Raw genomic sequence first — 27328 nt, forward strand, 5'->3', positions numbered from 1 at the left:
GTGGCATTCGCCTGCCCCCTTTGTGATGTCTGCGCTTTGGCGTCTCCATTTGGCGCATTACCCAAGCCCTTTAAACGCGATTGTTTCTTTTTTTCTAATGACATTTACCGGATCAAAACATGCTGTTAATTCGATCAGAAAGCTTTACCCTTCACAACAATGCCAGAATAATTTCTCCCAAAGTTTGTTAAGTTGACCGAAATTAGGCAAATGAATAGGGGTCTCCAGGGTACCCCTCTCGCAGGTGACAGCGAATAATACACTTTCGGACCAGCTGCATTCTTCTTTATTTCTCCCTTTCTTTCACAGCATTATTAAAATTTAGGCCAATGAAACTATTCAGTCATTTCAATAGACATTTTCTTATAGGATAATAGGATACAAATTGAGCCTCTCTAGAAAGGAATCCAGTGGTGGGTGAACCTCGCGTGCCGGAGGCTGCTGGAGCCGCTGGCGGGTGAAGGGGAAGCCCGGGCGCGAGCCCCAGCCCCACACCTGCCGAGGTCTCGGACAAAATAAAGAACGTAAACAAAAAGCTTGCCATGTCTCATAAAAGATGGACGTGTCACCAAGTCGTGTGAGAAACCCTGAGAACAAACGAGGGGGGGACTCCATCTCCAAAAGATCTCCCTCGAACTTGGCGGAACAGCCTATTAAAGGCTTACTTAATTACTTTAATGATACTGGACAGGCCTTAAAACTCAGACAGTGCTTGGATGGAAGTTAAGGTCGCTTGCTGGGTTTTGTAAACAGGCGATCGTGTGAGAAACGCGAGCTGGGAAAAGGGAATTCTTTTTTCTGCGCCTTTGTTTTCTTGCGCGCGCTGCGCTCCGGAGGATCAGGCCGACTCAGCGCTCAGTTCACATTTCCCGCCTGGGTTGTTACTATGCAAATAATATTCTTAAAGTAATCACGTGTCTTTTGAAGGGCCACGTGGATTAACAAAGCAGTCCTGCCCCCTGCTAGCCCATGGCTTCAGGTTTTTTGCCATTTCTTTAACTGATCCTAAATGCACACATTTAGCAAAGGCCTCCCTTTAATCCTATGGAATAATTTAGGCTATGAATGCACGAGTCCCCTAAATGATCGCTTTATAAGGAGTAACGTTCAGTCCCGGACCGCAGAACATCTAGTTTACCACCAGTAGAACACACAGAACTGACTCCTGGTCAATATATTTGAACTTTTTTTTAATTTTGCACCAAATTATGGCATCTAAAATGAAGGAACGCAAGGTAAGATTTCCTCTCCCAGGAAAAACAAAAAGAAAACAAAGGATTATCAGTAATTTTAAAATGCAGCACGCCAAGCATTTAGGCCTATGTTCTTCTGGAACCAGTATTAGGTGGATATAAAATATAGAGGTTCTATGATGACTGAAATTACGTAGCCAGTGGTACAGCAGGGACATCGAGCTCGCCTCCGCGTGCCCAAGGGGCTTCCGATTTCCAAAGGGCACGAATTGAGCGGCGAGTGTCTGTAACATCCACAGACATTTGCACACTGGCTACTCATGAGTGGACTGTAAGATTTCCCTCTCATAGCTCGATGTTTTTGCTCTGTAAAGCGAAGCGCGCAAACTGAAGTTTAGTTAGAAGTTCTGCGCGCCACAATCCAATGTCAACGTAAGCCGTCTGCAACTGCTATTGCTAGTCAGTTTAGTAAAATTATTCCAACGTGTTCATTATCATTTAACATTAGACTAAATGCACATGTTTTTTTTTCTTGAATAGAGCATCACAAGGTTGTTTGGTTTCTTTTCCCAGTACACTGGCCATTCATTTCTGTGATTGTTTTCCCCTCCAGAGAACGCCAGTTTCCCACAAAGTGATAGAGAAAAGAAGACGAGATCGCATCAATCGATGCCTTAACGAGTTGGGGAAAACGGTACCAATGGCTCTGGCAAAGCAGGTATGGTTCAGTTCTTAAATACTCACAGTCTTGAATGAATCCATGGCTGATGGTGCTGATTTTTATATATAAAAAGCATTCGGTAGTAGTTCATCATTCATTAATTCCGTTTTATTATTATTATTATTATTATTATTATTATTAATATTTTATCAATAGCAATAATCCCACTGCAGTGCCAACGCTTATTGAAGAATACCTGTGACTCATGACTCGTGTATTACTCGGGCGCCAGAAATTTCACACTGCGGTTATGTGCATGATCATTTGAGCTGTTACACTTTGACATTAGATCTTTAACGTGGCTATTTGTTTTTCATTTCTTTACTGGCAGAATTCCGGAAAGCTGGAGAAAGCGGAAATCCTGGAAATGACCGTTCAGTATTTGCGGGCTCTTCACTCTGCAGACTTTCCGCGGGGCAGGGAGAAAGGTGAGCTCATTCGTCCCTAAATTTCTATGTAATGTGTCTTTTTTCGTCGCAGACGTCTACAAATTTGCTTTCGCGTACTGTTATATGAATATAACGCCAAGACCGGCTTTTTCCACACTGTAAGTGGCACTAGTGAAGCGCGCCGTCATTTTGCGCATTTTATTACGGCTATAACAACTTAATCGCTTTGAAGTAAATTCTAGCAGGTTTTATATCTGGGGTATGTAATTTAAATTTAAATGGCTTAAAATATTTTCTAGTATATCTGTAAATAGAGAGGGCGGCAAATTTAAGCCTTTATTTTTCAAAACGCAGCCACGTGTAAGTGCGTTTTCAAGCGCACCCATACATGAAACACGATTCGAGTAGGTTTAAGAAGCTAATCTGTGAACAAAATAATGCCGACTGATCCTGAGATCACGCTTACTTGCAGGGGAGCTCCTGGCAGAGTTTGCCAATTACTTTCATTACGGCTACCACGAATGCATGAAGAACCTGGTTCACTACCTAACTACGGTGGAGAGGATGGAGACCAAAGACACAAAATACGCGCGGATCCTCGCCTTTCTGCAGTCCAAGTCCCGCGTCGTGGCAGAGCCCGTCTTCGGCTCGGCCGCTGCTCTGCCCGACCCCGCGGACTACCTGTGCCAGATGCACCCCACGTCGGACCCCCAAAGCCTCAGTCCCACCGAGTCGGTTTTCCAGCAGACGCCCCCAGGACACTTCTCTTGGCACGCCTCGACGCGCAGCCCCTCAATCGCCTACCCGCCGGTGCCACTGGGCGGCTCGGCACCGCAGCACGCCGGCTACCTGTCGCCGGTGCCAGGACTGGAGCACCACTACGTTAGCCTCATCGGGCACTCGCACGCTAACGCCTTCGCACTTCACAGCGCGCAGCACGCAGCCTTGTAAATAAAAATATATATATATTTGTATTTATATATGTGTAAGAAATATGTCATGCAAAATGTAGCATAGATTTTAAATAAATCTTTTGTAAGAGAAGTGCTAAAAATTATTATTTTTGTACTAATTTAATCCATTTTTATGAATGAATGCACTGGAAGGCATTGTCTGATATGTGCTATAACGTGCTGGATAAGTGGCTGAATGCTGAATGTTTGGATGGTTTGTGATTATCGTCATCATCCCAAATCTGTGTTAGACATCGTGTGGTTTCCAGTTGGATAATGCTGAAAACCGATCTTCAGATTAAATGCGTTAGACTCCTGCTCCCAGCCTGTGTTTGGACTCCTGCATTTTTTATTAGGGCATTTTGTCTAATTTACTGAAAAATCAGTGAATTCGTCAGCTTTGCTTATTGTATTTTAAGTGCGACTTTAAAACTGATCACTACTATCCGTGCTATAAAGGTAACCGAACAGATCCTACTCTGCACTCCGTTTAACCCATCATCGACACCAGTAACTTGGCAAAAAAAAAAACGCCGAAACCACCGAAAGGAAAACCAGGCAACTTGTTCTGACGTAGTCGTTTACAAGTAGCGAGTATATTAGAAGATTTATGAAAGAAAAAAACATTAATGTTTTTACACTTCACAATATGGAAAAACGTTAATGATATTCAACAGTACCTTAAAATTCAACACAAATAACGGCACCAACAGTAAAACGTCTACATATAGCGAACTAAATTATTCAAAATAACGTTTCCATTTTCCAAACACGCTTATCCTTTGCAGGGATTGGGGGGATCCGGAGCCTATTCCGGAAACAAGAGGTGCCAGGCAGGTAATATCACAGGACGCGGCACCAGCCCATGGTAGATCACACTCAAATTCACACCTAGGTACAATTTTCAAAGTCATATTTCGTAATATTTACATGGGACTTCGCAGAGGGTCCGTGTCCCGTTTGCAGACATTTTCTAAGTCTTCCCACGTTTCTCTCCACCTATATTTAAATGGAATGCAAATAAAAAAAAAATCAGATTTGTCAGTACTCGGGGAAGCAGCCTTAATCCCTGTGTTTCAACAGAAAGGATCCGCGAAACATTGTTTACCGAGGTCATCTCCAAACGATCCCCACTTTGTAAATTTAAACAACCACAGCCCTCCCCCTAACCCGATCCCCGGGGACCCGCCTCCTGACCAGAGTTATCACAGCATAAGTTTAACTTCCTTTTTCTTCATTACCGATTCACTCAACACATTAGCTTCTTGTGATTTTGAGCCAGTGAGCGGCAGTAACCGCGGAGCCGAACGGGAGACACGCGAAAAGATTTATATGAAAGTAAGTAAGGGGCGTGCATTAATCTGAATCGTGCTGTGATAATGAAGTGAATAGGTCAATACCACGTTTTTTTTGGGGGGGCGGGGTGAGGTTTCTGCGTATTATTTTTCAGTAAATGTTTGTCAGGATTACCAGTAAAATTTAGCAGTTATGGACACGAAAAAAAACCCATAATCTTGCGGTTGGAGAAAGATTTTTAGCCCACAACCTTTTTCAGGCTGTGACATTTCCATATATTTAGGCAAATTAGGCAGAGCATTCTTCCTGTTAGCTGGGATTAAGGTCTGAAACGGGACGGCCACCTTTGGTACCATTCCGCTCATTTACATGTCATTTTACAAACTTTCAGTGATCCATGACAGTCTTTGTTTATCTAATGTTGGAAGCCGTGATTCTGCTCTTTAAACTGTACAGGATAAACCCGCCCTCGGACTTTACAATGGTACCAAAGAAAGGGCACTGATTTGGCCCTCCAACCCCCTCCCTTGCCCATACGAAAAATCCCTCAGTCGAAAGGGACCCATTTTTCAAACTTCTGGCTAAAAGTTGAACTGTTGGCAAATAGTGTTACTTTCCAAAAGATTAAAAATGCGTTAAGCCAGGAGGGACCCGAGTCGTTGTAACTTTTGGCTAAAATGTGCTGCCCATTGCCCACAATGCCCGAATTCACCCCCACTCCGTCCCTCTGCCGCATCTTTAAGTAAGTTGTATAGTATCAGTTTCCAAGCGAGCGCCAGCACAAAACAGTAAAAACTCGGAGTGGGTTTTGCCGGGGCTGTGCCATTGTGGCGGCTTTGAAAGGGGACAATCTCTGCTTCCTTGGGCTTCATCCTTGACTGGGCAAGAATAAATGTGATCACCCCCAGGAAATCAAAGGCCGCTGTAGCAACGAAGGAACAAAGCCAGTCATTGGAGCTCCAGGCCTCACTGGAGATCAGGGCCTCGCTGGAGATCAGTGCCTGAAGAAGCTCCAGGACTCACTGGACATCAGGGCCTTGCTGGAGATCAGCACCTAAAGGAGCTCCAGGCCTCACTGGAGATCAGAGCCTGAAACAACTCCAGGCCTCATTGGATATCAGAGCCTGAAGGTGCTCCAGGCCTCACTGGAGATCAGAGCCCGAAGGTGCTCCAGGCCTCACTGGAGATCATGGCCTGAAGGAGCTCCAGGCCTCACTAGAGATCAGGGCCTGAAGGAGCTCTAGGCCTCACTGGAGATCAGGGCCTGAAGGAGCTCCAGGCCTCACTGCAGATCAGGATCTGAAGGAGCTCCAGGCCTCACTGCAGATCAGGATCTGAAGGAGCTCCAGGCCTCGCTGCAGATCAGGATCTGAAGGAGCTCCAGGCCTCGCTGCAGATCAGGATCTGAAGGAGCTCCAGGCCTCGCTGCAGATCAGGATCTGAAGGAGCTCCAGGCCTCATTGCAGATCACGATCTGAAGGAGCTCCAGGCCTCATTGGAGATCAGTATCTAAAGGAGCTCCAGGCCACACTGGAGATCAGAGCCCGAAGGTGCTCCAGGCCTCACTGGAGATCATGGCCTGAAGGAGCTCCAGGCCTCACTAGAGATCAGGGCCTGAAGGAGCTCTAGGCCTCACTGGAGATCAGGGCCTGAAGGAGCTCCAGGCCTCACTGCAGATCAGGATCTGAAGGAGCTCCAGGCCTCACTGCAGATCAGGATCTGAAGGAGCTCCAGGCCTCGCTGCAGATCAGGATCTGAAGGAGCTCCAGGCCTCACTGCAGATCAGGATCTGAAGGAGCTCCAGGCCTCACTGCAGATCAGGATCTGAAGGAGCTCCAGGCCTCACTGCAGATCAGGATTTAAAGGAGCTCCAGGCCTCGCTGGAGCTCAGGATCTCGTCATCTCTTCTGGGCTAGGCTATGGAGCCCGGTGTCCATGCTGGCCATCCCTCCCTGTGAGCGGTGTTCCTTGGCATCACCAGGCAGAGTGGCACTCTCTCATTCACAACATGTTCCCGCATGTGACAGCCCACGGTGCTGGTGTCCACGGGCGGGACGTTCACACAGATAATCCCTGATAGAGAGATGGGTGCAGGGTGGTGTTGCTGGGGGATGGGGGCTCGCTGTGATACACAGATGGATACACTGACAATAATGAAATAGTGAAAGCGTCCACAGGCCCAGGATGCCTGAACACAGCGTTTAGTAAAGAAAAAACACTCAGCGTGACACGAAAGATTGAGCGAGCGTACAGAGCGCAGGCAGACAGAAAGGCCGCGCCGCCGCCCATTGTCATGTAAAATATTTCTACAAACAAGCAGTGTTTACCACGCTGCTGAGGAAACAGCCCCACCCGCAACCCCCCGCCCGACACAGCAAGGCCCTGAGCACCATTGCAGCACGCAAAGATATTTACTGCATCCCTAGGTCAAGCATCTTCCACAAAGGTAGGCAAGTTAATAAGCAGAAGGCAGCCAGATGGCATCCAGGGCAGCTGGTACCGTTCCACCATGGGAATCACCTGGGACAGGTGCGCTGCATGGTAGCTGGGTGGTAGCAAAAATGTGATCTGTCTGGGGGATCCCCAGCACTAGGCTAAGGAACACTAAGGTTATGTTATACATGTACCTGAATTTAGTGTAGATTTATCTACACTAATGTATATATCTAATGTTTACAAAGGTATCTGAATTTAGATATCTAAGGTTATACATGCATCAGGAATTACCCAGGCAATTAAAATCATATATCTTAGGCTATATATGTATGTGAATTTAGACTGATATCTCCCTTCTCTCTCACCAGTTCTGGTAAAAGCGGAGACCTATAACCCAAACCAGGTGAAAAGACCGATGGAAAGTTCCACAGAAATGCCGGCATGGTACTGCAGCAGCATTCCAGCTATTCGCAGGTGGAGGTGCAGGTGGAGGTGCAGAGGGAGGTACGGGTGGAGGTGGAGTCGCTGGCGGCGGTGCTCCTGCATGCTCGCCACCCGCACGCCTCCTGCAGGAACCTGCTGTAGTCGACGAGCCCACTGTCCCCCCGCTGGTACGGTGCCAGCATGCTGGTCGCCTTCTCGTCGTCCTGGGCGAGTCCGTGCAACTTGAGAACAGCTCGGAATTCGGTGGTGGGCAGGAGGCCGCGTCCTGTGCCATCTAGCTTCCGGAAAGCTCTACGCAGTGCCCGAACCTCCCTCTGCTGCTGAGGGGTCCAGAGAGGTCAAAGGTCAGCCGGGAGGAGAACCAGAGTTACCGAAACTCTGGGTTAGAGAGTCGTGTGGGATGTTAGTAGGTCTGCCCACCTTCAGCCTCGGGCCGGACCCCCGAGGGGTCTCCTCTGCCGGTGGACCCCCTGAGTCCTGGGAGGAGTGCAGGACAACAGCCATGTTGGAGCCGCATGGGTGCCCCCTCTCTTGTGACGCAAACGGCTTCAGGAACTCCATGTAGGATACCCTGGGGCAAGGGACAGGGGACGTTCAATATGGTCCACCCTCAGTGTGGGGAATATCGTGGGCAGCCCGTGTCACATTTCTGACCATTAAACACCTAAAAGACAGTGCTTGTCTTTAATTGATAATAGCATGCTTGTTATTATTAGCATTGATTGGCACAGCTAGCTGCAGCAGGTCTTTGGGTGAGCGTTTCCTTGGAGCTGCAGGACGTCACCACCTGGGATGTGACCCTGAGGCATTGTGGGTCCTGCTCTGTGTCCTTTCTGCCGTCACCGGGTGCGGCTTCTGTCCCCAGCTCGGGTCCCAGGGCCGCCGGCGCCACTCACCTCCCGTCGCCGTTAACGTCAAACTTCTCTCCCAGGATGTTGCATTCGTGCCGAGTGAGCTGGGAGCAGAGGTCTCTGAGGATGTGGCCAAACTCCTCCCGGCTGACGAACCCGGTCCTGTAAGGGTCCAGGTCCTCAAACTCACCCTGGAGGTCGTGGTGCAAGAGCTCGACCTGAACAGGCGAGGAAACACCACCCATGACCTCACTCCCCATGCGAGTAATGAATGCCTCTCTAGCATTCTAGTGCCCCCACCCACCCCCATACCTTGGCCCGCACGTTGTCCGTCAGGATGTCATAGACAGCGTTCAGCTTCCTGGAGCGCCGCCGGCGGTCCGCGTCCCCCCACCGGGGCGGACTAACCTTGGCGTTGGGGAAGCAAGCTGACTTGGGGGAGTGGCCAAAGTGCCGTACGAAGTGCAGGAAGTCCAGCGTGTGGTCCCGGTTGGTGAGCAGCGTCCCCCAGAGGCGCCGGATTTCCCCCCGGCTCACTTCGGGCTGGATGTTGAATCTGCCGGGGCGGGGGAGGGACACGTAAAAGCCGGCAGATGAATGCCACTAGTGATAGGAAAGGGTGGGCCAGCCCTAAGCGACCCCCCCCCCAGCAACAACGGCGGTAACAAAAAGCCTGGCGCGGTGCCACCCGCCCGGGACCGGGCTTCAGCCCTGTGCCGCCAATGGCAGTGATTAACGGCGGCAGGGGGTAAACAAAGACAGACGGAGCGCGAGCTGAGAGGCGCGGCCCGCGAGCTTCCGCACGCCAGGCCTGCTGACAATATGGAGCCCTGCTTATTACCGCCTGAACCGCAGATGCTAAGGACAGAGAAGTGGCCCTTTGTTTTCTGGCGATCCCCAGCTAACAGCCACTAATGTACGTGTCACATCGAAACGTCTACATTCAGATATAGGCTTCGCGCTATACTTTCTGGTCCGGAGCCTCAATTTCCCATGAATCCATGATGCTCCAAAAAGGTGCAGATCCACGTCACGATCAACACATCTATGGACATTTTCATAACTAAAAAACAAGACAGTCCTCATTTTGGCTTCCTAGACAAAAGACTCAGCACAGTAAACATGATCAACAAAAATCAGGGATGTCAGCAGATTTCCAATCAGACCGCAGGTGACAGATAAACGTCTGCGCTCCCCAGTGATGGCATCCGGTAGCCGGAAGGTTCCGGCATGCGCGTGGAGGAGCCGCAGGGCCCAGTGCAGTTGCGTGATTAAGCCTGTTGACGTCACTAATCCTCTGGATGCCTCTCCCTCTGAGGGCGTACCTTACTGGGCTTGGCACGGGACCTGGTGTGCTTCCCGGGGACCGGGGCCTGATTATGCAAATCGTGTGGGACGTCCCATTCAAGCATGGTTTGTATTTGGGGCAGGGACCAAAATATTCGAGCCAGAAATGAATAGAGAGATAAAGCGGAATAAATGGAGAAAAGGGTGAAAAGAAGCCTCAGACAGAGCGGCTATCTCTCAGGGCCCTGCATCTCTCTACTCGCGCTTATTTACAGAGATGCAGGGCGCCCCAGGGGCCCACCACGGTGCTGCGGCCATGGCAACGGGGCCCCGGGAGGCGGCCCCAGGAAGAGGAAGAGCAGCACACTGAGCACTTTGTTAGTGATGGGAAAGTGCCAGGACCACGGTATCCGTGGCGTTTCCCGGGAAACGGACACGGGGCCCCGCCCGGCCCATCGCGATCAGATGCCATGTGGACACACCGGGACAAGCCATACCGACACATCATTCCGGACGGATGCCTTCACTGATCTATTTGGAGATCATTCAAGCAATAACATATGAGAAGGGGTGCAGTTGTACTGCAAAACATCACAGATGTGATTCGGTCGTACAATCACAGCCGTGGTATGTTGCAGTACAACCGCACTCCTCTTTTATACAACAGTTCATCGAGTAGCATTTATAACAGTAATATCAGTAACAGTAATACGCTGCAGCATATTTTGCGTGTTTATTTAAACACTTACGGGCCTCCACAAACAAAAATAGTTTCCGTAACGTCAGCGAAAGTGGGATGGGCTTTCGCGTCCAAACCTTCCGCATGACTGGAAAATTCAGTCCATATATAGTTTAGTCTAATATCACCAGTGCCTGCAGTGAAACAACAGGCCGACTTATTAGCGGAATAACCTTGCATCGTGAATTAAAATTGTGCCGCTGGTCTAATAAATTAAATACAGTGACGCTTGAGAGGCGAAGACATCATGATTAGGGTTAGGGTTAGGTTAGGGTTAGGATTAGGTTAGGGTTAGGGTTAGGGTTAGGGTTAGGTTAGGGTTAGGGTAGCAAAAGGCACCGAGAACCAGCCCAGCACCAGCTCCGTGTTGGTGGAAATGAGACCTACGTGATGGTTTTTGGATACAGCGGCGTGATGCAGCTGATGTGAAATGTCCAAGTGCAGTTATACTCTGATAACTGCACTCATAAGACGCCTCATTTCTTGGGTGGAACTAACTGTTGTATAATACAGTTTAAATGCTGATAAGTTATTCACTTTCGCTATTCGCCTTCACTGTCTCTGACCATCGGTTCCGGTCCATTGACACATTCAAACAGGGCAGAAGAAATTAACAATAATTGAAATTGTTCAGAAACCCAGTTTATGGCTGAGTTCAGCAATTCGCAACAATTATGATTCACCTGCGGAGAGAAAATCCACTTACCTTTCGCTGATGCGAGCCCAGGAGCATGGGAGCCCTCTACCACACTCTGCTGGTATTATTGAGCTTAATGCCATTTCATCTAAACATCAGTCATTTAAACCTGTATGTCTGCAAAGGGCCTGCAGACTGGAAAACTTGTTTGCAGTTAGATCATAATATGCCTTTACCTGTTTATGGGGGACATGACGAGTCAGTGGCTAAACACCCTTAGGGTTGCGGGGTTGAATCCCAGACATTCTTGTGAATCTAAGTAGCTTGTAGCGTGTGTGTGTGTGTGTCTCTGTATTTGTGGGCGTGTCTGTTTGGGTGTGTGTGTGTGTGTGTCTGTTTTTTTATGTGTGTATTATATTTTGGGGACCAGATTTCCATACAATGTAATACGAACCTGTAACTCTTTACCTTGTGGGAACATTTTTTCAGTCCCCACAAGGATAACCTCAATTTTATAAAAATCTGTGACTGCAATCAAAAAACTAGAAATTCCAAAAGTCTCGTATTTTGTTTGGTTACTTATGGTTAAGGTTAGGGATAGGTGGGGGTTAAAGTCGTCATGTTATGATTAGAGTTTTCCCCATAGACATCAATGGATGGTCCCCACAAAGAGTGACAAGTCTGTGTGTGTGTGTGTGTATGTACTTGTCTTGTGAAAAACCGGCATGTTGGCCTGGGTGTCGGCCAGTGTTTAGTCCTGCCTCTCCATGTTCATATGGCTACTCACTTCCGGAGCAGCTGAAACATGGTTTCCTGGCTCATGCGCCGGGTGTTTGCTGCGTCCATCTGCTCATAAGATCCTTGGAGTGCCTGGAAATCCCGTCGGATCAGGTTCTTAATGATCCTGAACAGCTGATGGAACACGGAGGAAGCCAGTGATCAGACAGACACGCCAGGGGCCAACAGATGCATCAGGGGCCAGACAGACGCACCAGGTCAGACAGACACGCCAAGGGATAGACAGACAAGCCACGGGATAGACAGACACAAGAGAGGCCAGACAGACCAGCCAAGGGATAGACAGACAAGCCAAGGGATAGACAGACACAAGAGAGGCCAGACAGACCAGCCAAGGGATAGACAGACAAGCCACGGGATAGACAGACACAAGAGAGGCCAGACAGACCAGCCAAGGGCCAGACAGACAAGCCAAGGGATAGACAGACACAAGAGAGGCCAGACAGACCAGCCAAGGGATAGACAGACAAGCCAAGGGATAGACAGACACAAGAGAGGCCAGACAGACAAGCCAAGGGATAGACAGACACAAGAGAGGCCAGACAGACCAGCCAAGGGATAGACAGACAAGCCACGGGATAGACAGACACAAGAGAGGCCAGACAGACCAGCCAAGGGCCAGACAGACAAGCCAAGGGATAGACAGACACAAGAGAGGCCAGACAGACCAGCCACGGGATAGACAGACAAGCCAAGGGATAGACAGACACAAGAGAGGCCAGACAGACCAGCCAAGGGATGTTAAGGTGTTCCTGAAGAATCTCCTTGCTGAGGCGAATGAGAGTACCCCCAGCTGGGGAAGCCCATAGGAGGGCGGGGCTTCGCTTTACCTCAGCGTTACTCCTATCCTGGCCTGCCTCCCTTGGCTCCTCCCGGGCCGCCTCCTGGCTCTCGCCCACCTTGGCCTGGGCTTCAAAGAGACTTGCTGCTCCACCCCTGAATTGTCAGGAGATAAAGACAAACGCGGCATCGCCCATGGGTGACTGGGACCTGCAGTCATGCGACCCGGCTCCACGCCACACCATGCCTGAGTGTGCTGAGCTGCACATAGAGAGAAGTGGGTGGGGTGGCTAAGGGGCTTCTGCGGGGCTCAAGGCCCCTGGATCAGGAGGCATCGGACCTCCGACATCCAGCTCATCCTGAAGGGGCACAAATGGTATCACAAACAGTCTTTTCTTGTGCTCCAGTAGAGGGGGGGTCTCGGCCAGGCAGCCCCCGCCTTTGTGCCGACGTCGGGGGCCAGGGGGGAAGAGAGGATAGGAGACACTTTTCAGCCCCTTTGGAGAGGGAGGGCTCAGGACTAAGGAACCGCGCGGGTTTTAAAGGTCAGCACTGGGGTCACAGGGAACCAATCAGGCGAAAATGATGCGAACATCAGCCTGACAGCGAGCAGAGGGCTGAGAACTTCATCCGAGCTGGCCGACAGCGTGAGAGTGACCGAGCGTATGAGAGAGAGGGTGAGAGTATGAGAGTGTGAGAGTGAGACTGAGAGAGTATGTGAGACAGTGTGAGAAAGTGAGAGAGAACGAGAGTGTGAGAGTGAGACTGTGAGAGAGTATGTGAGACAGTGTGAGAGTGAGAGAGAACGAGAGTGTGAGTCTGTGAGAGAGAGTGAGTGTGTGAGAGAGTGAGAGAGAATTAGAGTGTGAGACTGAGAGTGAGTATGAAAGTGTGGGACAGAGTGTGTGGAAGAGTGAGAGTGTGAGAAAGTGAGAGAGAATGTGTGAGACTGAGAGTATGAGATTCTGACTGTGTGTGAGAGTGCATGACTGAGAATGAGTGTGTGGGTTAGGAGTGTGTAAGGGAGTGTGTATGTATGTAAGTTAGTGTAAGTGTGTGCAAGATAGTGTGTGTAAATGTATGTAATTTATGTGAGTGTGTCTAAGGGAGTGTGTTTAAAGTGACGTGTGTATGAATGAGTGTGATTACAAGTGGGAAGCAAGTACATTCTCTCCACAATATGAACATGATGGAACTGGCCAATGTGAAGAAGAGTGGACATTTTCAGCGCCGCTTGGGGGGAAGCGTGGCCGAGAGCGGGGAGTGGGTCGGGCATCCCGGGTGTGCACAGGCAGGGTTTAACATTCAGCGCGGCCTCTTTTCAGACAGGCTCATCCATTTAATGAGAAAGGGACAGAAAGGGGAATTAGCAAATGAATGCTAATGGCTACATGTGGAATAATCCCTGATTAGGAGAGGCGGAAAGTGGATCAGCCCTGTCCCCTCTGAGCCGAGCTTATTTCTCCCCTGAGGGCCCCGAGGACCTTGTCTCCATCCCTCTCTTGCCACCCTGAAATCGGAACCCGACCTGGGCCAGGACCGCCAGATAGCAAACCCGGAGATCCCAATGGGGTCCCCAGAAGGATCCAACGATGCCACTGAATCCTTAGCACATAAGAGAGCCTGTAGGGGGCGACACCAAAGCCAGATGTCCGTCTTCACTGTGAAATCCGCTCTGCACTCATTGCACTAATTACACAGCTGGCCAATTAGAATAATTAGATGATTAGATAATTAGCTCTGCGGACACAGTGATGGCACTCAGCCACGCTGGTCTTGTCATGGCCTGATAGTCAGGACACAGGAGCATGACAGCAGCAAGGTTTGCTGCCCCCCTCCCCCCTGGGCCAGTTGGGGGGGGGGGGGGGCAGGCAGCCCTCAGGCTCTCTCAGTGGGGTTCCCGTGTCGGACAGCATAGCGCACAGCGGGAATCGGCCAGTCCACGAGTTATGGGGCAGGGCGGGGGCACAAAGCTCGGATGTCCAACCCCCCCCCCCCCCCGCTTTCCGTGGGACACCACCCTGCCCATCTCCCTGAGGGACTCAGCAAAGGTGCCCCTTGCAGTACACTCATGCTCGTAGGATCCCACAGGAATATCTCTCTGCTAGTCGGAAGGGGCCGGGGGTGGGGGATTCTACTGCCCCCTAGGAGGGCGTTAAGGAGACCCCCCCTCAACAGAGTGACACCCACTGAGGCTAATACTAGGGACCCATTTAAAAAAAAACAAAAACAAAAAAAACAATCCTCGTGAAAAAAGCACGTAAAAGCCAGAGGGTGCATCTGGGGATGGGAATTAAGTCTTTTTGTGGGGGGGGCTAAAGGGGCTGATTCCCCCGAAGAGCAACGCGTCAGTGGAGGGAAGTGAAAGGGATCAGACAGGGGGAGATTTAAGGTGGACTGACAAGTGGTCCAGAACCGGGCCGCCCGGCTAATTGGCCCACCTCACTGAGGCCAACCCCGCCCCCACACCACCAGCCCCGCCCCCCCCTAGCTGATACATGCATAACTGACGGAATGTGTGGCGGGCCGGGTTTGGGTTTTGCACTGCCAGCCCAAACGGGGTGGGGGTAGGGCTCCAGGCCGGCTCGCTTTCCATGGAAGCATTTTGAGATTCCTTCCGTGTGTGGTGCACGAGGTCAAAGTTCCGGTGACACACACAACGGGAAAGACGGCAGGCGGGGCCACTGTCACAATCGCTAAGCCGGCCCAATCAGATCAGGCTGCTCCCTCAATGGCGCTCCAGCACAGAGCTCTACAATGTGACGCGCAACAAAGGCTAGGCCACCACCAGCCCAACGGCAACAGCCCCGAAAATAATGTCAAAATGAACCATTCGAACCCAGGACTCTAGAGAGCAGATCTTAAGTGTGTCAATCCCAAGGGCTTCTCAGCACACAATGCTATGAGAGGGCTGTACTTTTACTTTTGGTCAAAACACCTCGCTGACAAAACATATCATATTCCGTCTAATGAAGGCCAGCAGCTGCCGTTTGACTGAAATGCATCCAGTCGTCTTGGGTCTCTTTGTCATATTATTTTAATGATAACAGGACAGACACAATGACACCTTTGTTCACACAGGTGCCACCTCTCTGGCTGCCTGGCGCCCTCGCCAGGGGCTCCCAGGAGACTCCGGTGAGCTGCCAGCCACATTTGGCCCCAGAAGCTTACTGCGAGGATTCTGGTTCACTGAGCAGGTCTGCCGCCGCCACGCCCCCCACTCTAAATATTTATTTTAAGGGGAGAGTCTGGGGAAGCGGCCAGCTGGAGAAGACGGGCCGGGCCGCAGCCGAAGTCCCAGAACTAGGTGGCGTGTCCTCTGGATCATAGAAGGATTTTGGCCGGTCACTGGGGCCCCGGAATTTGGGCCATGGATGTTCTAATGGTTCTGGACCTTCCGGGTCCATTTGGAGCGCCCTCTAGAGGCATTAATGGGATTCAGGCGACTGATTCGGTCACATTTTCTGTTGTTTTCTTTAACAACTGCATCCCCAGCAAAAAATAACAAAAACCAGCAACAAACAGGACTGGAGAAAAGCCCCAGTCAATTGATAGTGGGCTGGGTGGACAGAGCAAAGTTAATAGGTGCTCATTTTATTTTTCTATTTTTACATGCAAAACTGCATTGTTGTCCACTAATCTGCCCAACGTCTGGGAGGTGGGGGGGGGGCGGGTGATGGCAAGGAAAGCCCCCATGAATGGAGAAGACGTTGGCCAGGGCTGGATGGACAGGGCTGAGGGGGAGCCTCGGATAAACATGGAAGTGTAGAATGGATGTTTTTTTTCAGCCTTGTGTTGGTTTGGGTGCTGGGGGGCCGGTTTTGAGTTGACTGTTGTTTGTATCTGTTTTCCAAGGAGCTGATCCCCCCCCCGGAGCTGGGACTCTCCTGCGCTCGCCCCCCTTACAGCTGCGCTGAGCGGATTAGCCAGCACATCCACAAGGCAACATTACACAAGTAGCCCTTTGAACAAAAGTCATGGATACTATTAATGATATGGTAATCCTTAATGGAGCTACCGCCCAGTAGTGATTAAACCGACATGGGAAGAATATCCAGGAAAGTCCGCGGCCGGGCCGCAGCGACACTGCCGCCATTGTTGGGGGGGAGGTCCACCGCACAGCCACTTGTGATTGGGGTGTCTCTGCCGTTACTGTCTCTCCGCCCATGCCGGCCCATGAATGAGAAATTAAAATGGACGGCGGTGGGTGGCAGATCAGCCAAAGATGCCCCCCTGGGTTCCCACAGTGATCTGTGAGAGCACCAGCACCGGGCCCCGCCCCCCCCCCCCCCCCCCCAGGGCGGCGCACTCAGATACCCCCGGGCCGATCCACGCCGGGACCACACAGGAACCACAGAAGGATGATACCCACTGGCTGCCTCCGTTCTTAGTTGGATTCTAACGGAAAAGAGGCCAGAGTGGGAGAGACGTTGGGGTGGTTAACCTCCAAAACAACGGCCCCCCCACCCAGCTCCCACGAACTCCCTGCCCAGTATCTGAGGCATTACGCCGCAGCACAGCTGTAAAAATGTGCACCCACAATGACCACGGCGTCGATGGGCCTGCTGGCTGAAAGGCACAGAGCACCCATCCGCCCTCCCACCCCCCCCCCCGGCCCCAAGAGGGAATTCGCTCATTTTCATTACATGCCTTTGCCTGGAATTTTCCTCGAAATAAACGAAAGTGGAGCAGAATTCTGTCCGTGTGACGGTGTCCATCAGAGAGGTCTTCCATGATAGCTGGAAATCTTTCGACTAATATGTCAATGTCGGTGAGGTGGGAGGTTGGGGGGGCAGAGGCCACAATGTCCCCCCCACCCCCCCCCCGGCTGACACAGGGGGCGATGCAATAGAGGCTGGTTTAGGGTCTCACTGTTTCCTTCTTTTTTCAAACCTAGACAGCAGAACAGTTTGATTAGCGCAATGCTAAGTCCCCGGTGTTGCCCATTCTCTCCTTTCACCGGCCTTGGTGGCTGTGCTTTCCTCCCTGTTGCTATTACAAAATCCCCATTCAGAGTAACCCTTGTCACCTGTCAGCTAAGCCAGCCTGCTTCTCTAGGTCTTTATCCCCTGTGCACACTGAGACTGACACTCACCCACCCAGTCGGCCGGCCTGTCCTGGCCACACTCAGATAAACACACAAACAGGCACAGCCACACACACACAGGCCGGGCCAGTCGTTACAGAAGCCCTTTAAAATTCATTACCCTGTAGCTGACTGAGAAAGGTTTACACAGCCACTGGATTTGTGGACCATTCATAAACTAACCCTGGGAGAAAATAAGCGCTTTGTGAAAGTAATGCGGTTGGGGATAGAGAGGGAGCTAACTGGGCTGACAGACGCAGGACTTTGAGGGTAACAGCCAGGGTGATAATAGCGAGAATGATTAGAATAATGCCCATAATAATTAGGGCAGTCATCAAGCTGCGAAGAGCTGTGGCAGCTAATATAAAAAAACACAAGCGATTTTCTCCGTCACTTTCTTTAGTTGGTACATTTAATTTTCTGCAAATTTGGGTAACGCTTTATGTTAAATTCACCCTCATAATGCCTTTATAATGCATTCATAGAACATCCAGTGCACCTTCATAATGCATTCACAGAACATCCAGTGCACCTTCATAATGCATTCACAGAACATCCAGTGCACCTTCATAATGCATTCACAGAACATCCAGTGCACCTTCATAATGCATTCACAGAACATCCAGTGCACCTTCATAATGCATTTACAAGCAGCCTGTAAGCATACTTTAATATCATAACATATATTAACTACTTTAATAGACATTGATAAGAAACAACCTATGATTATAACAAACATTATAATTGTATAATCATATACAGACACACCCTGGGTTATGATATTTCAACTTTGCGATGGTTAAATGTTTTCTCTTTCAGTATATAATTTTATAAATTACATGAGATATTCAACACTTTATTATAAAATAGGCTTTGTGTCAATGATTTTGCCCAACTGTAGGCTAACGTAAGTGTTCTAAGCACATGAAAAGCAGGCTTGGCCAAGCTATGATGTTTGTTAGGTTTTGTTACTGTATTAAAATGCATTTTCGCCTTACGACATATTCATCTTACAACAGGTTTATTGGAATGTAACCCCAATGTCACCCAGGAAGAGGCTGTGATGTTTGTTATAAATGTATATTAAGCCTGTTAAGCTATGCTAGGACGTTAAGGTATACTTATAAGCTGCTTATGAATGCTCTATGAATGCATTATAAAGAACATTATGAAGGTGCAGTTAATGTAAAGCATTAACCAAACGGGTAAATTGCTATCATGAACTAGGCGTCCAGTTTCACGGGTGTGTAAACTGTAAGCCTGCTGGTGTGGAGAACACGTTCCAGGATGGATACAACAGCAGCAGACAGACTGCATCTTGTACTTAAGGGTGGGGAGGTCTTTCAGGTGGCGGAGTAGTCAGAGCCCTCTGGGGGGGCGGGGGAGCTTAGGGCGGCCCAATGGCAGTAAACCAGACCAGATCTCATGAGGAACGAATATGGCCAAAGTTAAACAAAGACACAGCATGTGTGTGTGTCTTTCATGAGTGTGTTATTCCACGGTTAGACATCGAACACCACAGAGAGGTCGGGAGAGACTGATAAACACACAGGGAAACGTCCTTTGCATTTATAATGGATATTTCCACTAGCAAGTTAGATTAAATGACCCCAGAGCATCATGGGAAGGAGGGCAGCCTCCCGTCCAGTGTGAGGAGCAGAGCAGGAGCCTGAAAGAACAGCAATCCCTGAAATGGAACGAGAGTCGGCAGAGGGGGGCGAGGGATTACCGGGTGTCGAAGGGGGCCATGAAGAGGGCGTACTGGACATTTCCGTCCTCATCCAGGGGCAGGCTGTCCAGCAGCTGTTCAAACTGGGGGTCGGTCATCACCAGCTGAAACCTGGAAGGGGGTGTGCAGGGTAAGGGTCTCATGGCCTAGGGGGTGGGGGGTTGTCAGCATACGCTGCCCATTGACCTTCTGTCAGAGCCTGGTGGGGGGGCAAAGCGACAAGGCCACACATGGCAGGGTCAGAGGTGAACCAGGCCCTCACTGACCATTGGTGTGGGATGACGAGCTGCTTTACCTCTCAATCAAGGGATTGACCCCAAAGGCACACAGATACACAGACTAACCGTAACCCGCACAGCACGCAGTCACACACTGACACGACACCAGTGGTGGGTAGGGCGCTGCTAATCTGCTAACCATTAATTAGCAAAACTAACTTTTTCGTCAGTGGATTAGCACTTGTGTTAACTTCAAAAAGCCTTAGTGGACCATTTAGCTTCCTCTAAATTTAGTTCCACTAACCATAAATCCACTATTTTCTCACAGGCAAAGTGTTTAATAGTAAACATTGTTTGTAAATCCTAAAATCACAGATATTTCTTCTGGTCTGTTGTTAGCGAGTCTGTAACAGCCTGTTGGCTGACTGCGTGTAAACACAAGAAATTTAACTTGTTAAATTTAAGGTAGTCTGGGCTGAATGTAAGTGAACGAAAGTCCATTTACACTGGGGTACCCTGAACTAAGCGGAGAACTGAGGCCTGTATTACAAAACTTTTCTGATTTCTAGCACCCCAGGTTAAATGGATTTTATCTTTGTACCCCAGGCTACCTTAAATATGACACATTATCCAGTTTACAACAAATTTAGGGGGGGTGTTCCACAAAGCAGGATTAAGGGAAAGTCTGACTTATTTTGACAAGTCTGGCTCATTTACATGGGAGTTCCATTCCATCAACGCGTCTTAAATGAATCCCCGCTGAGGTACCATGGTAACTTAGGTGAGTGAACAAGTCTGCTCCAGCCCAGGTTAACTGTCTCACTTAGTTAAGCGTTGTCTCAAAGAACGTATGACATGTGGGAACAGATTCGCAAAAGACGTTCCTTTGGACGAAATTCACTACTCATGTCATGTGATCAATATAATAAAGCCTATAAAAGCCTATAAAAATCACATCTTTGTACAGAACATTTCACACGGATGCGACTGAAAGTATTTTGCGGAGATCAAATAATACAGAACAACATTATACAGTAAGAATGACACGTGAATTCAACCCAGAAGGTTCCCCGTTGGCTATGGTGATCGAACCAGGAACTTTTGCAGTGAAAGGCGTCAGCATAAACCACTGTACCACTGTCCTAGGTACTTGGGTACTACTTTACAATAAGGCTCCCTTTTGTCACTTGTAAATGGTATTAACTCATTAATAAAAAGAAAACATAAAAATATCTTGTTTAAAATTGTCTATTAATAATTTACAAAGTGTTACAACCTAATTAATAACCAGATAATAAACCATTCATAAACCCTTATTGTAAAGTGACTTACATAACTTATGCATTTAGTCTGTCTGCAATTAATTGCCAAGCCAACTCCCTGGCTGTGTTTACGGCCACAGAATTGCCATTTTTTTTAGCAATTATATCTTTGTATTCTTCATACAGCTCCACCAGCAGCGTTTGTTCTGGAAAAAAAACACCACTCTCATTTTACTCGCTTTCCGACTCATTTGATCGATCTATCGTTCATCCATTCATTTGGTCGTCTTAAACATCTCGGGTGTGAACACTAAGTGAGACTATGCAAGTCTGTCTTGTATGAGCCTTGATTAGTTAAAGCTGAACTGCGTTAGTGGAACGAGATGAGGCTAAGTTTAGAGACGGCGCAAGTTTGGGTCTGACTGGTTCAGCCCCTGGTTATTTTCCAATTATTTCCTGAGTGACAGAGCTATAGACCAATAAAGAGCTGAGACCCTCCTTCCTAGTTCCGGGTAAACGGCACCATGTTTGTAGTCCCCAAGACTCCTCACAACTATAGAGTCAGCAGATCAATAGTTATCAAAGTTAACTTTTCAGTTAGCTGTGCCCACCACTGCACGAGACATAAAATTTATATCCCTATACACACAGATATCTATGGTCACGCAGTAGAGGGACATTAGAAGGAGTGACACATGGAGGAGAGACACCAGGAGTGATTCCAGCATGAGGACAGCATAAGGAGGGAGACAGAGAAGGGGGGGGGGGTAAGAGGATGGACATCATAAGCAGGAACACCCACAAGAGGGACATCAGGAGAAGGGACGCAGACAAGAGAGACACCAGGATTAGGGACATCAGAAGCAGGAATGCCTGCAAGAGGGACATCAGCAGGAGGTACACTAGGAGGAGAGACACCGGCAAGTGGGACACAGGGAAGAGGTACACCAGGAGGAATGACAATGGTAAGAGAGACACCAGCAGAAGGGACACCAGGAGAAGGGATTCAGGGAAGAGGGACACAGAGAAGAGAGACACCAGCAGAAGGGAGACCAGGAGGAGGGACTCAGGGAAGAGGGACACAGAGAAGAGAGATACCAGCAGAAGGGACACCAGGAGGAGGGACTCAGGGAAGAGGGACACAGAGAAGAGAGATACCAGCAGAAGGGACACCAGGAGGAGGGAGTCAGGGAAGAGGGACACAGAGAAGAGAGACACCAGCAGAAGGGACACCAGGAGGAGGGACTCAGGGAAGAGGGAAACAGGGAAGAGAGACACCAGCAGAAGGGACACCAGGAGGAGGGACTCAGGGAAGAGGGACACAGAGAAGAGAGATACCAGCAGAAGGGACACCAGGAGGAGGGACTCAGGGAAGAGGGAAACAGGGAAGAGAGACACCAGCAGAAGGGACACCAGGAGGAGGGACTCAGGGAAGAGGGACACAGAGAAGAGAGACACCAGCAGAAGGGAGACCAGGAGGAGGGATTCAGGGAAGAGGGACACAGAGAAGAGAGACACCAGCAGAAGGGACACCAGGAGGAGGGAGTCAGGGAAGAGGGACACAGAGAAGAGAGACACCAGCAGAAGGGAGACCAGGAGGAGGGATTCAGGGAAGAGGGACACAGAGAAGAGAGACACCAGCAGAAGGGAGACCAGGAGGAGGGATTCAGGGAAGAGGGACACAGAGAAGAGAGACACCAGCAGAAGGGACACCAGGAGGAGGGAGTCAGGGAAGAGGGACATAGAGAAGAGAGACACCAGCAGAAGGGAGACCAGGAGGAGGGATTCAGGGAAGAGGGACACAGAGAAGAGAGACACCAGCAGAAGGGACACCAGGAGGAGGGAGTCAGGGAAGAGGGACATAGAGAAGAGAGACACCAGCAGAAGGGACACCAGGAGGAGGGAGTCAGGGAAGAGGGACATAGAGAAGAGAGACACCGGCAGAAGGGACACCAGGAGGAGGGAGTCAGAGGAGAGGGAAACAGGGAATAGAGACACCGGCAGGACGGACACAGGGGCAGAGGAAACAAGGGGAGTGACACCCAGGGGGCACACACCAGGAAGACGAACACTGGCAGGAGGGACGCCAAGGGGGGTACCTGCTCTCCAAAACTGCCCGAAACTCCTCTTGGCTCACTGTCTTCTTGCCATACTTGTCTAGGCTCCTGAAAATGAAAAACACACAGGATCATAGTAAAACCAGCCATGTTCCCCCAGAGCTGCCGTCACGCCTGCATTCATGGCCGACACAAAGATCGTGCTGAAAGGGGAACTGTCCGCATCTAGGGGAGAAATGCAGCCCTTGTCTGAATATTTTAATTCAATGGGATGACATGGGGGAGGGAAACTATATCATAGGTCCACAGCTGAAGAGAATGAGAAAGCTGTATATTTCTGCGACAAATCAGTAACACCGTACTGTATACTGTGTGTGTGTGTGTGTGTGTGTGTGTTATGATTTGCGTGTTTGACTCCGTGTGTTATGGTTAGCATGGTGGCTGCGTGTGTTTGCTGTGTTTCGGGGCAAACTCTGGACCTCCATAGTTCTGACTATATAAACAGTTATCAAAGACTGATTTCAATTTTTTAAATATCTGAACACTTTGGATGAAGCCACTGCTAAACCTGGATGATGAGTAGGGCAGCTCTTTAAACGCTGCTCCGCCTGCTGCCTGGGGACTGTCAGTGCAAGGTGAGGCACGGTGGGTGGGGGCGGGACCACATACCTGAAGGCCTCCAGGAGCCCCAGGTACTCTGACTGGAAAAGGTGGGCAAGCCGGGCCTCAGTCACTGTCACTGAGGAGGCGTGACCAGTGCCACCATCCTCGTGGAACCTGACCAATGAGAATGTGACACCCAGCAGCTTAGGGGTCAACATGCCAGCCTCAGGAACCAATCAGAGGATCAGTCTAACCCTCCACAGGTACTGACTATAATGAGTTAGCTGTCCAAATGACATAAATTGCTACACCTTCAGTCCAGTGCTGAAATCCCACAGTTCTTCTTATTATTATTGCTACATCTTTCTTGCAGCAATATCTTATTCTTAGATCTTAAACGTCCTAAAATCGTGAAAGACATAAATAATCAACTGATTACTGGAGATACTCATGCGAAGCTGTAATGCCTTCTCTAGCCTGTGGAACCCTTATTAGCCATTTTTGCAAGTTAAGATGCGTCTGTACACATCCGCGACTGCAAGATGGAAATATCTATAAATGTACATCTCTGCAGTCCACACACAGAACACACTTGTGCTTCGGGTCAGACAGGATCCGCTGCAAGACGCCCTCATCTCCCCGGTCCTGGAAGCGCCTCAGGAACTCTGGGTAATCGATGCCAGTCCTCTGGACCTCCAGGCCGCATCTGGCCAGGAAGAGGCCCAGGTGTTTCCGCCTCAGGTGCAGGTTGAACTTGCGTAGCACCCTCAGGAAACCGTCAGGCTGCACCTGGAACAGGCCGCATGACGCAGGTGTTCCAGATAAACAGCTGAAATATCCTTCCATCCTTCCATCCATCCATCCATCCATTTTCCAAACCGCTTATCCTACTGGGTCACGGGGGGTCTGGAGCCTAACCCGGAAGCAATGGGCACGAGACAGGGAACAACCCAGGATGGGGGGCCAGCTCATCGCAGGCTGCACTCACACACCATTCACTCACACATGTACTCCTACTAGCAATTTAGCAAGTATTTTTAAACTTTTTGAACATTTTTGTACAAGTATAAGTAACAGTTGTAAAACCATGAATCACACATAGCGAGCGGCTTAGCTGAAAGAGGGAGGTCTGTATCCTTCCAGAGTCTGTATACCCCGCCTAGTCTGTGTCCCTCCAGAGTCTGTATGTCCCCTGAGTCTGTGTCCCATCCAGAGTCTGTATACCCCGCCGGGTCTGTGTCCCATCCGGAGTCAGTGTCCCTCCAAAGTCTGTATACCCCTCTGAGTCCGTGTCCCATCCAGAGTCTGTATACCCCCTGAGTCTGTGTCCCATCCAGAGTCTGTATGCCCCCTGAGTCCGTGTCCCATCCAGAGTCTGTATACCCCCTGAGTCTGTGTCCCATCCAGAGTCTGTATGCCCCCTGAGTCCGTGTCCCATCCAGAGTCTGTATGCCCCCTGAGTCCGTGTCCCATACAGAGTCTGTATGCCCCCTGAGTCCGTGTCCCATCCAGAGTCTGTATGTCCCCTGAGTCTGTGTCCCATCCAGAGTCTGTATACCCCGCCGGGTCTGTGTCCCATCCGGAGTCAGTGTCCCTCCAAAGTCTGTATACCCCTCTGAGTCCGTGTCCCATCCAGAGTCTGTATACCCCCTGAGTCCGTGTCCCATCCAGAGTCTGTATGCCCCCTGAGTCCGTGTCCCATCCAGAGTCTGTATGCCCCCTGAGTCCGTGTCCCATCCAGAGTCTGTATGCCCCCTGAGTCTGTGTCCCTCCAGAGTCTGTAAGCGCCCTGAGTCTGTGTCCCCCCAGAGTCTGAATACCCCCTGAGTCCGTGTCCCCCCAGAGTCTGAATACCCCGCCGAGTCTGTGTCCCTCCAGAGTCTGTAAGCCCCCTGAGTCTGTGTCCCCCCAGAGTCTGAATACCCCGCCGAGTCTGTGTCCCTCCAGAGTCTGAATACCCCGGCGAGTCTGTGTCCCTCCAGAGTCTGTAAGCCCCCTGAGTCTGTGTCCCCCCAGAGTCTTTATGTCCCCTGAGTCTGTGTTCCTCTGAGTCCGTATAACCGCTGAGTCTGTGTCCCCCCTCCCGACTCTGTATCCTCTTCTCCAAGTCTGTGCCCTCTCCCGAGTCTGTATACCTCCCCAGAGTCTGTGCCCCCCTAGTCTGCGTCCTCCCCAAAGCTGTGATTTCTGTTGTATATCCACCTCTAATACAGCTTCTTTATTTTTGATTCTGTGACGACAAAACCCCTCCCATTTAAAACAGATGGCCCCTCCCTTGTCTAAATCCCAAACCTATATTTAATAATTACAAATGGGTGAAAATATCACTGATTACATCTGAGATCAGACCCGTGAGGTGGACATCGAGAGCTGACAAACACCTTCCGGCCTCAGCCATTTGATGACATCACAAAGGGGGGGCAGAGATTTGAAGGGGGGGGGGATTGAAGGGAGGGTGCTTTCTATGGAGCCACTTCCTCACTTTGCCGGTTTTGTCAGGATCCAGTTTGTCAAACTCAGCCTTCAGGTTCTGGACGCCCTCCCTAAATCTCTCCTTCAGCCATCTCTCCACAGCCACGGAGCCCCGCCTCTCCTCCTCGGCTTCGGACAGGCTCCGCTTGGGGTCTGCCGAGGGAGAGCAAAGCATGCTGGGTACGGAAGTGCACATCTTATACATGCCGGTATTCCTGGCCTTGTTTCTGACATTCTCTGCTTGTTCACCCATTATAGGTGTCAGACCTGCCATGGACTCCACTAAAGCCCAGAAAAAGCAATTAAAACCAACTACGAACGAGGCCTTTAGAAAGAGCAGTTCAGGCTGGGACTCCTCATGACTCCTATGGCAGGGGATAAATGGTGGGTAAAGTCGGGTCTGGTGCACTGTGCAGAATTAGACAACACTGCCCTCTCTGGGTCACATTAGGTAAACATAACTTGCGTCATTGAGAGAGGACGCTTTGGAAATGAGCAGAAAATACAAACATTTGCCCTCAAACTGTGCTTTTCTTACTTTGCGCTCTGTCCGCCTCCTTGGAGACTCGTTCGCCTTTATTTTCACCAGAATCTGGCCTCTTCCTGAGATTGGCTCCAAGTTTCTGCCACATGGACTCCATCTTGATGGCTCCCAGTCCGCTTTCGTCATATCTGCAGGGGAGTAGAAATTTGATAGGACCGGCAAAATTCTGCATGTACGTGTAATTCTCGTTTTTCAGAGCAGTGCCGAGTGCCTTTCAGCAAATCAAGCCCGAGACATAAACCTCCTCCACAGCTTCATGAAGTCCCGACTCTCCATGTAGAGACCAAGTTCTTCCAAAATCTTCTTCAGCTGTGGAGCTGTGATCCAGCTGGGCCCCTCGATGCCTTTCGACTGTAATGATTCTACTGCATCCAGAAATCTGGGTTGAGAAGCACAAAAATGCTGCTGGCACACATGCTAATATCGCAGCTCACCCGTACGAACAAGCGTGCACTGCAAGAGAGTCCTGCCCAGAAGAACTATTTCAAAGGCCTAATGAAGGCAGAACTAAATGGATACTAACTGGACTTTATCTCCCGGACCCCCATGTTTGAATCTCGAAGGACGAGCCCACTGCAGTTGCAGAGAGCGACAGAGAACAATCAAGACAACAAGGCTTTACTGATGCCAGGTGGAAATTCTTCATACAACAGCACGGTACATTCATACGTTCATATACAGTACATTCATAAACGGTACATTTATACATTCATACATGATACATCAATACATTCATACACGGTACATTCATACATTCATACATGGTACATTCATACATGGTACATTTATACATTCATACATGGTACATTCATACATTCATACATGCATACATG

General features: G+C 49.8%; 2 protein-coding genes across 6 annotated transcripts in view; one reads left to right on the forward strand and one right to left on the reverse strand.

The window, feature by feature from the left end:
* Positions 1-1133: 1133 nt before the first annotated feature.
* helt (helt bHLH transcription factor) lies at positions 1134-3254 on the forward strand. The gene is made up of 4 exons (XM_048996431.1): positions 1134-1235; positions 1807-1911; positions 2246-2342; positions 2776-3254. The coding sequence occupies exons 1-4, from the start codon at positions 1209-1211 to the stop codon at positions 3252-3254; spliced, it is 708 nt and encodes a 235-aa protein (XP_048852388.1). The 5' UTR covers positions 1134-1208.
* A 579-nt stretch (positions 3255-3833) lies between these two features.
* The window catches only part of si:ch211-197n1.2 (EF-hand calcium-binding domain-containing protein 6), a 34552-nt gene continuing 11057 nt past the window's right edge, over positions 3834-27328 (reverse strand). For 3 of the 5 annotated variants that reach the window (XM_048996442.1, XM_048996445.1, XM_048996440.1), the window contains 13 exons: positions 26737-26874; positions 26490-26623; positions 25962-26104; positions 24072-24268; positions 23546-23653; positions 22919-22984; positions 19340-19450; positions 12575-12680; positions 11734-11858; positions 8596-8839; positions 8329-8501; positions 7853-8003; positions 3834-7752 (listed from right to left, as the gene is read on the reverse strand). In XM_048996442.1, coding sequence (XP_048852399.1) covers positions 7453-7752; positions 7853-8003; positions 8329-8501; positions 8596-8839; positions 11734-11858; positions 12575-12680; positions 19340-19450; positions 22919-22984; positions 23546-23653; positions 24072-24268; positions 25962-26104; positions 26490-26623; positions 26737-26874 — 1996 coding nt within the window. In that variant the 3' untranslated portion in view covers positions 3834-7452. The remainder of the gene's footprint in view (positions 7753-7852; positions 8004-8328; positions 8502-8595; positions 8840-11733; positions 11859-12574; positions 12681-19339; positions 19451-22918; positions 22985-23545; positions 23654-24071; positions 24269-25961; positions 26105-26489; positions 26624-26736; positions 26875-27328) is intronic. The other 2 variants (XM_048996441.1, XM_048996444.1) reach the window with 2 other exon arrangements.

This window comes from Brienomyrus brachyistius, chromosome 25 (assembly GCF_023856365.1).
Source record: "Brienomyrus brachyistius isolate T26 chromosome 25, BBRACH_0.4, whole genome shotgun sequence".
Taxonomy (NCBI): domain Eukaryota; kingdom Metazoa; phylum Chordata; class Actinopteri; order Osteoglossiformes; family Mormyridae; genus Brienomyrus; species Brienomyrus brachyistius.